The sequence below is a fragment of the Akebia trifoliata genome, chromosome 9 (genome assembly GCF_017979445.1).
Source record: "Akebia trifoliata isolate Shusen 1 chromosome 9, ASM1797944v1, whole genome shotgun sequence".
Classification (NCBI taxonomy): domain Eukaryota; kingdom Viridiplantae; phylum Streptophyta; class Magnoliopsida; order Ranunculales; family Lardizabalaceae; genus Akebia; species Akebia trifoliata.
This window is the reverse complement of record NC_141383.1, coordinates 24,491,571-24,505,712: the sequence shown is the minus strand read 5'-3', so window position 1 is coordinate 24,505,712 and position 14,142 is coordinate 24,491,571. Positions and strand designations below refer to the sequence as shown.

Sequence of the window (14,142 nt, the reverse complement as noted above, 5' to 3'; positions counted from 1 at the left end):
ATTAATTAACTGGGTTCATTTATAAGGCTTTGTTGATGGTGGTGGTGTTGGATTCAACAACTCCTCGTCACGAGTTCATCTGTTCATGATGTATGAATTGGAAGAAAAATAATATTTTCCATCTGGAAAATTGGATAGGCTTGGACAAGTCTTACACGCCCATTGAAAATTAATATATTTTATAATAATTGGTCTTTTTATAAAATAAATAAATCATTTTATATTAATCATAGATATTTAAATTTCACAAAATCTTTTATATATTACAAAAACAGAAGAACATAGTACCTGTCAATCCAAGCACTCCATCAAAAAATTGCAGTATAAAAATATGAATAGTTGGAATTAGATAGAGCGAGTTGATGTGATTTTGCCTTCCAAGCCCATTGTTTAAGTTTATAAATTTGTCAAAATTAGTATATTACAACCAGTTGTATCTAAATTTTGTTGATATCTTCAATATGACAACTACATAGGTTCCCTATGTTCGACAAAATTTATTTCATGAAGAGAGATTGGAAAGTAGAAAATTGTATCTAGAATTTGACATCAAAGGCAATGGTCTTTAGGAGATAATGTTGGTTTTTGGACACTAATTGTAATTGACAGATGACATGACAATTTTACAACAAAAACTATGACACTATTTGCAGAAATACAATCCAATTATGCACTTCTATGCATTAAGATGGCAACACAGACCTTGTCCAACCTCATGCATGGGCAGCTGAAAACATAGAAAAGGAGAAGGTTGTTATTTCTAGCAAGATCCGGCATATATATATATATATTTATATATATAGGGGAATGCTAACGTCCAAGACCTCATGGGGACGATAGCATTCTCCACCACATTTTTTTCCAATAATCCTCCTACCCATTTTGTCTTTTAATGAAAAAGACAAGAGTATGTTGGTCTTTTACATTATAAATACTTGTTTTTTACATAATAAATGTTAAAAGGCATTAAGTCTTTGGATTTAATTTTTTTTTCCAATTTAATCTTTAAAAAAAAAATTTAATGTATTTTTTGCAATAAATGTTTTAGCAGCCAATGCAAACAAGCATTTATTATGTAAAAGACTAATATACCCCTGTCTTTTTCATTAAAAGACAAAATGGATAAGGGTACTATTGGAAAAAATATGATGGGGAATACTAACGTTCCCATGAGATCATGAATGTTAGCATTCCCCATAAATATATATAGACCTCAATAATATCTGATAAATAATAGTCAAACCTGTACCTTTTGAGGTTTCTGCTTCAGTTGTAGAGCTCTCGGAATCTAACTGGTGGTGTATCAATTGGGTGTAGTTGCCCTGTACGATCAAGGAAATTTTTACTGTGGGGTCACGTGCGGAAACATGAGAATGAGAATAATTTGAACAAGCTTTGAAACAGTGATGGTTTCATCAAGTTTGGATTTACAGTGAACAATGGGGGTATTTCACCCCCCCCCCCCCCCACAAGTCTAATCCTCAAGAGTTCTGAATCCACTTTCCTCTGATATGCAGGAGTCCAAATTACATTTCTCCTGTGAGGGATTCTTTGCTGACTTCTTACATAGAGGTGAACCTGAATAAAGAAACACCACCTGTTAAAGTTAAAAAAAGAGAGTCTACCTCTCGACATAGGTATGAAAGAAATAATACAGCATCACATCTTCTTCACATAATCTTGTACATGTTAGTGTTATTGCCTTCTCTTATTTGTTTAACAAAGAGAATATCAAATGATTGGAGGAGTTCCATGGTATCTATATATAAAAACAAGGGCACTGTGGTACTAATTACCGTCAAATAAAATTGACGAGTCATGTTTGGTAGAGAAAAGATTAAGACAAGAAATAACCAATTTGGCTTCGTGCCAGGAAGGTTACGTTAGTGGGTGGGTCAAAACCAGAAGAAACTCATGGAAGAAAATAGAAACAATGTTAATCTGAATAATCAGAAGGCATGTTGAACATTGTTCTCTTTAAGACTATATTTGCCCCCCTATGTGCCAAGATTATCATTTTAGGCTACACTCCATTTTCCTAATATGGTATCAGATTAGGCTGTGTTATTGGCTTTCACCAGTGCCCTTGCTCACATTTTAGATTTTAGAGCTGCTATGGACACCCCAACTTTTACATATTGCACCCCAATTTCTTAAATTATCTATCACACCTTATTTAAAGATTAAAACACACCATTCGAACATACAAAAGTTCGGTTCAAGTTATTAACTCAACATTAGTACAAAGCATTATAACATGTTCAAACAAATTCAGCAATTGTTTACAATTAGGATTAGGCTCATATAAAATCCTAAATCTAGCAAATACAAATCTAAACGAGAGAGTGTTTCTATTGTCACTCCCAACTATTAGTTATTCTCAACCAATGATTTTTTTTTATTGGGGTGTAACAGGTAAAAGTTGGGGTGCCAATAGCCTCTATCTCTCAATTTTTTGTTCTCTTTTTCTTTTTTCTTTTTTCTTTTTTCTTTTTTCTTTTTTCTTTTTTCTTTTTTCTTTTTTATTTTTTCTTTTCTTTTTCTTTTTTTGTAATTTCAATACATGCATGAATCACATAAATGTATCCAGAAAAAATCACATAAATATAAATTTATACCAAAACATCAGACATAAACCAGGACAGAAATATCTAATTCACATCTATCAGTACCCAGTATTTATACGACAAAGCTTAATGGAAAGCCAATTCAGCCTTGTAGTGAACATCAGTATGAAGCAGAAGGCAAGACAAAACCTGTATTTTCAGCAGTTCCTTGCCCAGTATCCTTATATGGAGATTTTTCTCCATCCTTTCGAGCCATATTACCTGATCTGATCCACCAATAAACTACGAAAATAAATAAATACTAACAAATAAACGTAAGCAATACTTTCACTGGAATGGACAGAGATTAATCATCCTGTGCTATATACGCAAGAGGTGAAATGGACTGGGACCCAACAAACATTTGATGGGATCATCGTAGCAGTTAACGCCAAAAGTTGACCCGATTGGATGTTCATAACCATCTAATATCTATATTCTCTTCTTCAGAAGTGTGACATAAACCTTCCCAAAAACATTAGATAACACCCATCAGATCGCAGGTAATCATCCTCCTGCAAGTGTGCGGGATGACACTCGTAGGAACATATAGGCAACTCTACATTGAGTTTGGATCGCGTATTTCGATCCTGAAGTACTAATGTTAATAAATAAATAAGATCATATGTTTACCTATCATTTCCCTTTTCACTCATTGTTGCACATTCTTCTTGGCCTTCTAATGCTGAGGAAAATATCTTTCGATCCTAATGCCATAATCAATAGTGGTTCACATAGAGAAGTAACGGGTCACAGTTAACAGACATAATTTAAAAAAAGGAAATAAAGCTAGTTATAATGGTGAAAGGTCTTCGGACAAACCCAAGGCATGGTTTACAGGGATCTATCATAATGCATCCATTTTGATAATTATAACATCCATTATAAGTTATTTTACAGGGATCTATCATAATGCATCCATTTTGATAATTATAACATCCATTATAAGTTACAAAAGTGTTGCCTTTTAACGGTGGGACCCATTGTTGACGTTAACTAACCTTAATTTACATGCTTAAAAAAACAAAAACAAAAAATGACATGAAATTCAAATTTAAATTTAAATTTAACAGCTATTATCTGGAGGGGGGGTAGAAAAACACCAAGGTGGGTGAGACCAATCAAGAAGGGGTATAAATTACAAACATGCATGGTAGGGCCCACCAGAGTCCAGACAATATATCCCACTAAGGAAATCACCAAGATCAATAATTGGTGTAGTGGGATAATCATAAGCATCTACTACATTGCGAGAAAAGAAACCCAAGAAAAAGTCCTAAAATCACATTTAGTTTTTCATAATTTGTGGCATAGCTAGGCCTGTCTTACATTCTACCTAATTAAATTCTTATATTTTTCTACCTGATTTTAAGTATTGTAATAAATTTGAAATTTTTTGAAGGATGAACATCTGTGATGGTCTTAAATTCGGAAACAATTTTCTTTAGAAAACAAAACCAAGCCCCTTTTCGCTGACCTGTGCATTCATTTTCATAACAGCGTCTTGAATCTTTCGTAAGATAATTTGCAAACTCCCCACTTCAAAACGCAAGGCCTGATGACTCAATATTTTCAAGATAAATTCAATATCCATTAAAAATCATAAAACAGAAGTGAGGCAAAATTTAAAATTTGATAACCAAACCTTTTTCTCTGCAACAATATTCTGTATAACCTCTTCCTTCAATGACAAAGCTTTCTGAAGGTAATGACAGTCAAGGAAAAACAGCAAGTATGAAACAAGTAGTACCTAAATTATGAAAATCAATTACTTGGAATCAATAACATATATTTAACCTCATTAACAGTCGTATGGATATCTCTTCTATTTTTTGCTGGCAGTTGTAACTAATTTTTGAAGCTTCAAGCTGTTCATGTAATTCTGAAATAATTATATCCTTTCTTCGAATCTCATCCTGGTTACATCTCAGCTTATTTTCCAGGAAACAAATCTTTTCTGCATGAACAGAGTAAATGGTTCGACCCCAGTGTGTGTGAAAATATCATGACCGATGTGATACGGTTATGAAGTACAAACCAAAAATTATGATCATAATCAATGCAAAAGAGGATATCGACTTTACACATCATAAGTGCATCAAATATTTGGACTTACCAACGAATTCTTTTTCAAATGCTGAAACTAGGTCCATTTTCCTCTTTAATCCAGCCACTGATACAGTACGCAGAGAGTTAAGGAGGGAGGTGATACTAGGATTTCCATCAAAACCAAGTCTCATTGCGACCATAATCAAAAGCATACACCTATAAAAAGTAATAGTTTAGAAAACTACATGCCTACATCCTCTTTTTCACTCACAAGCCTTGCCACATTGTCCACAACTTGCTTGACAGAAACAGCTTCCATTTCTATCGAGTCAAATAACAACAAATGGGCTTGTATCTTCTCCGAAAGAACAGCAAGCTTTTTATCTCTTATTTCAATTGAACGTTTCATTTCACAAGTAGAATCCTGCACAAGAATATGAAATCAAATGGTGCTTCTGTTACAACAGAAATTATTTAATTGAAGAATTATGTAATCTTTTGGGAGAGCAAAACTAACTTTGGAAACCCTTGAAAGTATTCCGTAATTCTTAATCCATAAGATAGAAGGACCGTCCATTTGTTTGAAGTTTGAACTACCTTATCTTATACATGAAACACGTATTGTGGTTCATTTAAAATAGATATGCAAATTATTTTTGGGTTTCTCGACGACAAAAAAGAAAATAGCTAAATAATTATCACACATATAAAAGAGACTATGAGAAAAACCTCATAAAGGTTCACAAAACTCTCCCTTGATTGAAGCACACTATCTATAACTCCCTTTAACTCCTTTTGCTTGTTTTCCAGCAAGATATTGTCATTCTGAAGATACTTCACCTGCAAAGATGAGAAGAGATTTGCCATTCAAAGCCCCCGCCCTATCCAGCAGAGTTCAATAAATGTAAGGAGTTTATATTTTGAAGCAATTTAGTTTCAAGATTTCACCAAACCATGTCCTCAACTATCAAAAATTAGAAAACTATCTCCCTGTATATAAGCGTTGAAAAAGTAACTTATTAAGCAAAACTACTTTCATGGTGTATCATGCTAATCTCTAAAAGCATCCTATATTTTATATTAATTCAGTAACTTTCCAATTAATTTTTTTGTGAATCTCCCAAAAAATCTTGTCAACAATTTCAAGTTGAATTAGATAAAAAAAACTGGGTAAGATCATTTGATTCTTATAGATTTTTTCTTTTGCAAATTAAGAAAAATATGAAATACTATCCAAAAATAGAAGGGGAAAAGGACATAATGCCCAAATCCTCCATAGTCCATCATACAGGGCCTGCTTGGTACGAAGTAAATCATTTGCAAAAGCAAATGATTTGTTGGAATACAATTTACAGATGCTTGGTTACTTTCTGAATTTTTTTTGCATTGCAAATTATTTGCATGAACCTCTTAAACCCTTCACAAATTTCAGCAAATAGTTTGCAGCCCAAAAAATGCTGCAAATCATTTGCAGTGCAAAGCTTTTACATTTGGAAATTATTTGCATGGCACCAAACAGGGCCACAATGTCAAATTTTCTGCAAACAAACAAATAATAATAGCCATGGGGTCATGCCCGTTTGCACATCATATCGAGCAATCGAATCAGAACCAACAATCCAATACACCTCTTTGTGCCCAATCACACAACAGACAACAAACAGAGGGATGAGATCCAGGGGCGGAGCCAGGATTTTCTTGTAGTGGGGGCAAACTATGATTAGTTATACAGTTGAAGAACTTGAATGGAGGGGGTGAGGGTGTGGGGGCAAAAATTGGAGGGAGATGAGGGTGTGGGGGCAAATGGGGAGAGAGGTGAGGGAGTGGGGACAAATGGGGCATGTAATTAGTTGAAAATATAGGGGTGTCTCAAATTTCTGTGGGGGCAATTGCCCCCACCAGCTCCTTACTAGCTCCGCCCCTGATGAGATCGATCCATCCCTATTGTGAACCATCATTAAAAAAAGTCCCCTTAGCTCATCGAGACAATGAGCTCGTGCAATTTGAGTCCAAGCACACTACACATAATTTCTAGCCCCCACACTTGACCAACTAGGTCAAGAACTACATATAAACTAGATGGGGGGTCTCTACTTATCCAATGTAGGACTGAAGATTAGAGATAAAAACAAGTTTAAATTTTTTACTTTAATTTAAATAAATTTAAAAAAAAAAAAATCAAAGTTTTTCACCAAAAGCTAATGTTTTCAAAAGATCATTGATTCAAACCTCAGCAAAAAAAAAAAAAAAAACCACCAAAATAATATTTTGAAATAATTTATTTATTTTAATAGATATCCAAGCTTCATTAAAACAGCGTGTTTTGGCTCCTCTCTTCTAGGCATCAGGAGCACCTTTGCCTCTCAGGAGATCGTATTAAAGTTGCTTTAAATTCTCTAAACATCCAACAAAAAACAAAACCAGCTACGATTCAATTTAACAGATTAAAAACAAAACAAATATTTGAGAATTAAGATGGAACACCTAAACATTGTATGCAAAAGCAATTATTTGGATAATATTACAGGCATTATAATTTATATTTCTTCGTCTCTACTTGGTAAATTATACAAACAAACAGAGAGTTAAATTTAGCGATAAAAGATTTACACCAACCTTACTTTCAAGCTTGCGTCGCAATTCGTTTGATGAAGCTAACTCTTCCTGCAATTCTTGTAAATTTCTACAGAGTTCTTCCTCAGTTTGCTTTTGCTTCTGAATTCAAACACCAAATAATGGGAAAAAAATGGAAATTTGAAGAAAAAAATGGCGGGAAGAAGATTGGATAAAAAGGAAACCTGGATCAAAAGTTGGAGTTGTTCGGTGGCTGAGTGTTCTCTTTCCTGTAGAGTAGAATCCAAATTCAGTGATGGAGAGAGAAACAGAGAAAGAGAGAGAGAGATGTACTCTGAGTTCTCGAGCATCTGTGATTAGGGCGCGAAGCTGAAGCTTGAACTTGGAGAGTCTGAGCAGCTCCATTCCCCAATCCGGATTTCCCTGTTTCGGACATTTCGCGCCTTTAATGTTACCGGCTTTACGTTAAACTTGGACCAAATGTAGCAAGAATACTGTTATCTCTACCGAGGATAGCGTGTCCAGGAACCACTTTTTTTCCTCTTATGCACCTCGTTTGGCAACATAGAGAGAGGAGGAAGGAGAAATTTTTCGCTCGCATGAATCCACCAATGGCATGACGCCAAACGTGAGTAGTTTTGTAAATATGGGATGCCCTAAATCTCATAGTTTCATGGGATTGGTCGATCTGAGATTTTGTAAAATATTGAATTAAATTTCATGTTAGCAAAAATAGTTTTTTTTTTTTTTTTTGTTAACAGGGTATCTGAACTTATGTCCAACTAGTGGGATCCATGGTTTTAAAACTTGTTTTGGCATCTCGTCTCGAACGAGTTTTCTGATACGTATGAGATGTCTCATTCAACAAGCAGAAAAATGAATGTGGGTTTTAAATCTCTTTTGATACTTGTATGTTCGTCTCGTTATTGGGCGATATCGAGACAATTCGGGCGATACATCTCGATATCAGACGAGTTTTGAAACCATGGTAGGATTGGATGAGCCAGGGCCTGGACCAAAGCATATGGATCCCTCCTCGGGCACTTGCAATGCCCGCATCTCACAAGCACCAAGTAAGTGAGGGTACGCCCTCACGGGTGACCTTGAGCAGGCATTGCTCTTACTAGGTATCATACGAAAGATATAGTTGGTACTCATGTACCATCAAAATTTTAGTGTAAAAGCAATAAAGATACTCTCTCATTCAAACCTTATAAAGCTTTCCAATCCATTCAAAGGGAGGAACTGAAATGGTTTGTTATCCATCCCTATTCTTTTGAACCTTAAAAAGATGGTTAGATATGCTCCAATACAAAGTGAAACAATTAAGGAATGACTCAATATTTTTTGACTCGCAGAAACTTTGTCCGAGCTAGTTGGCTACTCTCTTTATTGAGAATCATTCTTTCAATTGAATTTTAGGTGAAAGTTATTGTAGAAAATGTTGTTCGCAATCACCCATATTTCATTCTATGAACTACACTCGCTATTAGGACAAATGAAGTTCCTTAACTACAATAACAAAGAATTCCTTAATTTCATCCATAAAGCCCTACAATTTCTATGAACTATTTTAATTAATCAAAAACAAAATAACAAAATGCCCCTAAGCAAACATGCTCATGACACATATTTTGTAACTTGAGAACATGTGTTCGTCCTAATGATATAGCTTTGGAAAAAACTTGAATGGATTTGATTCAACAAAAATCAATAAGGACACATCTCGGTCTTCGGGAGGTATTGTCGAACTTTATTTTTTTGAACTATGCGGCGCGTGCATGTCTGTAGATGTGATTTCTCCGAGACATGAGTAAAATGCATTTATTGCATCTACGGACATGTGTGCGTCACCACGTCAAGGTGTCCCCCGCTGAGGTCATTCGAGCACGACTCTTAGAACAAATCATGTCTTTGAGGCGACTTATCAAATCATTTGGTGGACAATACCAAGACTACACCGCGATTAAGTGGACAGCGTGGAACCTTAACAGAACTAACCCATAAAAGTTGATGCAATGTAATTCATGATTAATATTTCTACATTTGTATAACTCACACATCATCATCTTCATCATGTTATCACCAATTAGGGTGTCTACAACTACAACATGAATAAAATTTCCTCATTTAACTCTATTCAAAGCTATATTTTTTATCTTAAAGGCATATATTTTACTTATTTTAACCCAAAAAATACCCCTTGTGTGCTCGTTTCATGATTTTACTTGTATACCCTTCTTGCGAAACTCAAATAAATTGATCATTTGTATGAAATTCAAAGTAAGGGCACTAAGGTGAATTCAGTAAAATAGCACCCATTTTGGTAAAAATAAATAAATGACTACAAGCCTCTTTTGATAAATATTTTTAAAAGGATTAGTAATTTCGAAATCATATGTGCCTTTTTTGGTACTCCATATCTGTAAAAAGAGAATTTTTATTCCCACACCAACTTACTAAGAGCATCCCCATAGGTATGTTAATTGATTGTCGGTTCATATGGGTGCTCTTAGCAAAAATTGGTGTTGCAATATAATATCTCCGAATAAATCATCTAATCTAACAATGATAAAGCCCAAAATGGTCAATGTACATGTTCAGTTTCTACATTAACCAAAAAACCATCATAGACCCAAAAAAAAGAAATCTGGTAGAAGCTTATCACACCCACACATAGTGAGTATTTATCAAAGTGTCGTGCTGGAGTAACATTGAAATTGACATTGTTTCACACATTGGTGTGCCCAGAACCAGAGATGCTTCTCACTTGTTTCTCGATGGAAAGTGTCTATGGCTCCTTACACACATCCACATCAACAATGTGTGAAACAATGTCAATGTTAATGTTATTTCAGCATTTTTCTTTATCAAATTAACCATTGAAATGGGTATAGTTATGTATCTATATCTATGTTGATTGTGGTCCAAATTTCAAACCGCGTGGTACGAGATATAGCTTTTAGATAGATTTGAATCACGAAATAAGATTCACACTGTTTAACTTTAAAAGGTTGGGATCTGTAAAGTACATATGGAGATGATGATTGATTCCGTGCCCAAATTTTCAATTATTCACGTGCGAATGAATTCTGCAATGTTTCTCGATGTAAACCAATGTTTTAAGTACCAACTCAATGACCAAACCAAAATATTTGTCCAATTCATCGATCCTGGTTCAATTTGGTTGAGCTGATTCACATCTATTTCATGTATTTTTTTCAAAGATGCACCTCTTTTAGCCCAAATTATATTTGGGTTTTGTTAACATGTGCCCTTAGGGCACACATTAAGGTACAACAAATGCACCTCAGAAATTGAATTTTGAGGTTATTTTGGTAAAAAATATAATTTTTAAGGGCATTTTGATTACAAAAACCCCTTCTAAAGTGTATTTATTGCACTCTAACATGTATTTATCACACTTTAACAAGACCCATTATAATTTTTCATTTTCGAAGGAGTCATGATTTTCTGGCTTGAGAATTTCACTTAGTCTAACGTGACAAGGGTACAGAACCGTTGATCGTTTTCTTCGGGATACACAAGGAAAAAATCACCAGGTTATGTGCCCTTACCACGTCAAACTGAGTGAAAATACTCGAGTCAAAAAATCATTAGGTTTTTTTGAAAAATATGCTAATAAATATATTATCATTTGATTGATTTAATCACAACAAATCGAGACCATTGGTTGAATCCAATTATTAAAAATATTGGATAAAATCATCAATGTATTAAACTCATTCCAAATTTCAAAATTTTGATACATAAAACATGACTTTAGATTGTCAAACCCCAAATAGTTGGGATAAAGCACATACCATGACAATAACTGACCATATTCAATTATCGACGCGTGAATTTCAACATAGTTTCTCGACGTAAATAGTGAAACTACCATTAGATCTTTGTTCTGCATGTGCAACATTGATAACGATGACATCATTAACAATCGACACAAACTAAAAACCAATCAACCCATCAATTTGAGTATCAAAGTGAATAAAGTGGACAAGTACTTTATGATCGAATCAAAAATTTGAGAAAGGGACATCGTTGTTGACACGTGATTGAAAGATCTAAGCCGCACAATGAGAATACCATATTGGACATGGTATCATGGTGCTTTTCTAGTGATTGTTTGTGCCTAATCAAAACTAATCTTATTTTAGCAAATTAGGCACAATGTGTGTTGAAAGCATCCTTCACCAATAGAGAGCTCTTTGACAATTTGAAGTGGTGTTTGTATTTATCTCTAACACCAACCTTATAATTTGTTGTGTTGTTATGTCGCATTTCCAGTTCATTTTGTCCCTCATATGGGCCTCACCATTAAATTTTAGGGTAGTTTAAACCTATCCCACCGACTTTTGGTAAATATTTGAGATACCCTTTTGAGTTTGCAAAATGATTTAGTCAAATCCCTTGACCACAGTCTTATGTTAGATAGTAATAAAATGACCAAAACACCCTTGTTTTCCAAGTACAATTCAAGGTCATCATTCCTTTTGGTTTGCACAACCAAAAAATTATCCTAAGATTTTAAGAAGATAGGGAAAATTATTAAAAGAGGGTTAAATATTTTAATATTTACAAAAGAATATAGTGTTCTTCAATAATTATCAAAAATGAATTAAGTCGATGGACAGTACAATGTTTTAATGCGTTAAAATAATTTATCAAAAACGCCCTCTGAATGATTAAAACGTTGGATGGTCCAACGTCTTAATAGCTTGTTTTAATATCCCTGCAACTTAGCCTCCATTTAAAATGTTGGATAATCCAACGACTTAAATTCTTTTTTGGTAAATTTTGAAAAAATAGATATTTTTTTGTAAATATTAATATATATAAAACCTTTTTTTAGCAATTTTTTCTTATATTATATAAATACAAGCTTGTATACTCTGAGTGTCAAGCCCAGTCCAATCCACACATGGAGATATGAACCGGAATATGATACAATATTTCTCAATACACTTGCAATATAATTGATTCTCGAATACCTTGACCATTATCTTCTGCTAAGAGAAATAAAAATTGTTAAAACATCTTCACTTTCTACCTCTTTTGCCAAAAATCTTTATTTTTCCTCAAAATCCATGTTCATCAACTTGACTTTTGATAAAAGGATTGTCCTCTTCTCTACCCAATCAATTGGTTGCTCAGTTTTCTCTATCAATATTTCAAATATTGAGAATAAAGTAAACCTTAGATGATTTAACCTAATAAATCACGACTAAAATTAAATTCTTTTTAAGGGGGAAAAAATAATTCAAGGATAACCTTGTAAATCAAAGTTCTAACCCTTAAGATCAAAGATATTAGGTGAAGTTTTTTTTTTTGTATTGGGAAGTGGGGTTCGATCAAGTGTTATTGGGAAAAGGTTAAAAAAGATAAGGGCATTTTGGTCATTTCATTACTCTATCACCAAATACAACGGTCAAGGGGTATGCCGTCAGTTGGAAAACGCAGGGGTATCTCAAATATTCCTCAAAGCATAAGAGGGGTAACTTTAAATTACCATTAGAGTAGTATTAAGATCAGCTCCAGCGTACGATCATCCCCAGATCTATACTATTGATTATTCAAATGTTATGAATCTAGATGATAATAAATGGTTTAGATCTTGGGATGAGACTCAGCTGAAGACCACATTATTGTTAGATGGGAGCTTTTAGTCTTTTACACATTCTAAGAACGAGGACAAGGAACCTTCTTACCTAAAGCTCCACCCAGCAATGTTACGGAAAACAATGCTATCAATCTCAGGAGACAGTCCTCCCTAATGTTCTTACCGTTCATATTCCTCAAGATTCCTACTAACAAGCAATCTGGATTAGGGAAGACGTCTTCCTCAGGATGCTGGTAGGACTTCCCGTTACGTAAAATGTGGTTCCTTGTTACTTGGCCATAGTTGTACAAGAAAAGAGAAAACCAGATCTCGAGACAAAGGTATCACGCGAGATAAGGAAACGATATTTTGACTCAATTAACTATTCATCATTAACGATATTTTAACTCTTAAACATCGTATTAGATTCTATAAGGGGTCGGATCCGTTGACAGTTGACTTCTTGAAAAATTGAAATCCAGATTGTTAAAAAATTTAAATATAAAATCCAACAATCGAGAATTATCTTAAAGATTCGTGTTGTTTTCCTTGGGATACATACGTTTATCTTGGTGGTGTATTTTACACCTTAAGAAATGAAATTTTGTGTTTTTTGCATTAGTTATCGGATCCCAACCCATTATGTATAATTACTGAAGTTTGCCCAGTGCACAGACATTTCTTTAGGGTTTAGGGGTGAAAAAAAAAAATGAAAACTTTAGAAAAGTATTATTGAAAAAGGAAAAAAAGGAGATAAAGTAATATAAAAAGTTATAGAAGTGTTTTTGAAGAGGGGTAGACAAAAAAAAGATGATAAAGTTGGGGTATTTTAAAAAAAAATAATAATAATAAAGAAGGTAAAAGATGAGGAAAATCTTTCATCAAGACACATTGTCTAGGGGATATAAATCTTGAAACAAAGAAGTAGAATCCATCGTTGTATTTTATTATATAGATTATCCACTCATTTTTATGGGGAGCGTTTAGCTCATAAAAGTCTAACAATGCGTTTGTCCTATGTGACTTAAAAGTTTTGGATTGGGTTGATTTTTTTTGTAAAAATGATCTTTATGGTAAGGAAATTGTCTCACCAAAAATCAGTCGAATCTGAAACTTCTAAGTCTGTCAAAAGTGATTACAAATTTTTAGTAAACAATCAATGGTTTTCAATTCTAAGATCACTTTTGATGGACTTAGCAGTTTAAGATTTAACTGAATTTTTATGAGGATGATCTCCTCACTATAGAGATCATTCTCACAAAAAATCAGCCTAATAAAAAACTTTGAAATCACGTA

At 33.9% G+C, this 14,142-nt stretch overlaps 1 protein-coding gene across 1 annotated transcript; it reads right to left on the bottom strand.

The window, feature by feature from the left end:
- Positions 1–8: 8 nt before the first annotated feature.
- LOC147394912 (RUN/FYVE domain protein) lies at positions 9–7,876 on the bottom strand. The gene is made up of 15 exons (XM_086453407.1): positions 7,737–7,876; positions 7,563–7,652; positions 7,454–7,498; positions 7,272–7,370; positions 5,385–5,495; positions 4,905–5,079; positions 4,723–4,779; positions 4,427–4,563; positions 4,252–4,311; positions 4,084–4,161; positions 3,240–3,313; positions 2,757–2,833; positions 1,507–1,578; positions 1,250–1,324; positions 9–727 (listed from the first exon to the last, which is right to left on the bottom strand). The coding sequence occupies exons 2-15, from the start codon at positions 7,632–7,634 to the stop codon at positions 714–716; spliced, it is 1,146 nt and encodes a 381-aa protein (XP_086309533.1). The 5' UTR covers positions 7,635–7,652; positions 7,737–7,876; the 3' UTR covers positions 9–713.
- Between the last annotated feature and the right edge of the window lie 6,266 nt (positions 7,877–14,142).

Bases quoted from the DNA above. Each gene is read 5' to 3' on its own strand.
- LOC147394912 (XM_086453407.1), bottom strand. From the start codon at position 7,634: ATGGAGCTGCTCAGACTCTCCAAGTTCAAGCTTCAGCTTCGCGCCCTA. The intron at 4,780-4,904 runs GCATGTAGTTTT...GTACTGTATCAG, and splicing joins GAGTGAAAAAGAGGATGTAG to TGGCTGGATTAAAGAGGAAA. The intron at 1,579-2,756 runs GTTTTGTCTTGC...TTCTTTATTCAG, and splicing joins AGGAACTGCTGAAAATACAG to GTTCACCTCTATGTAAGAAG.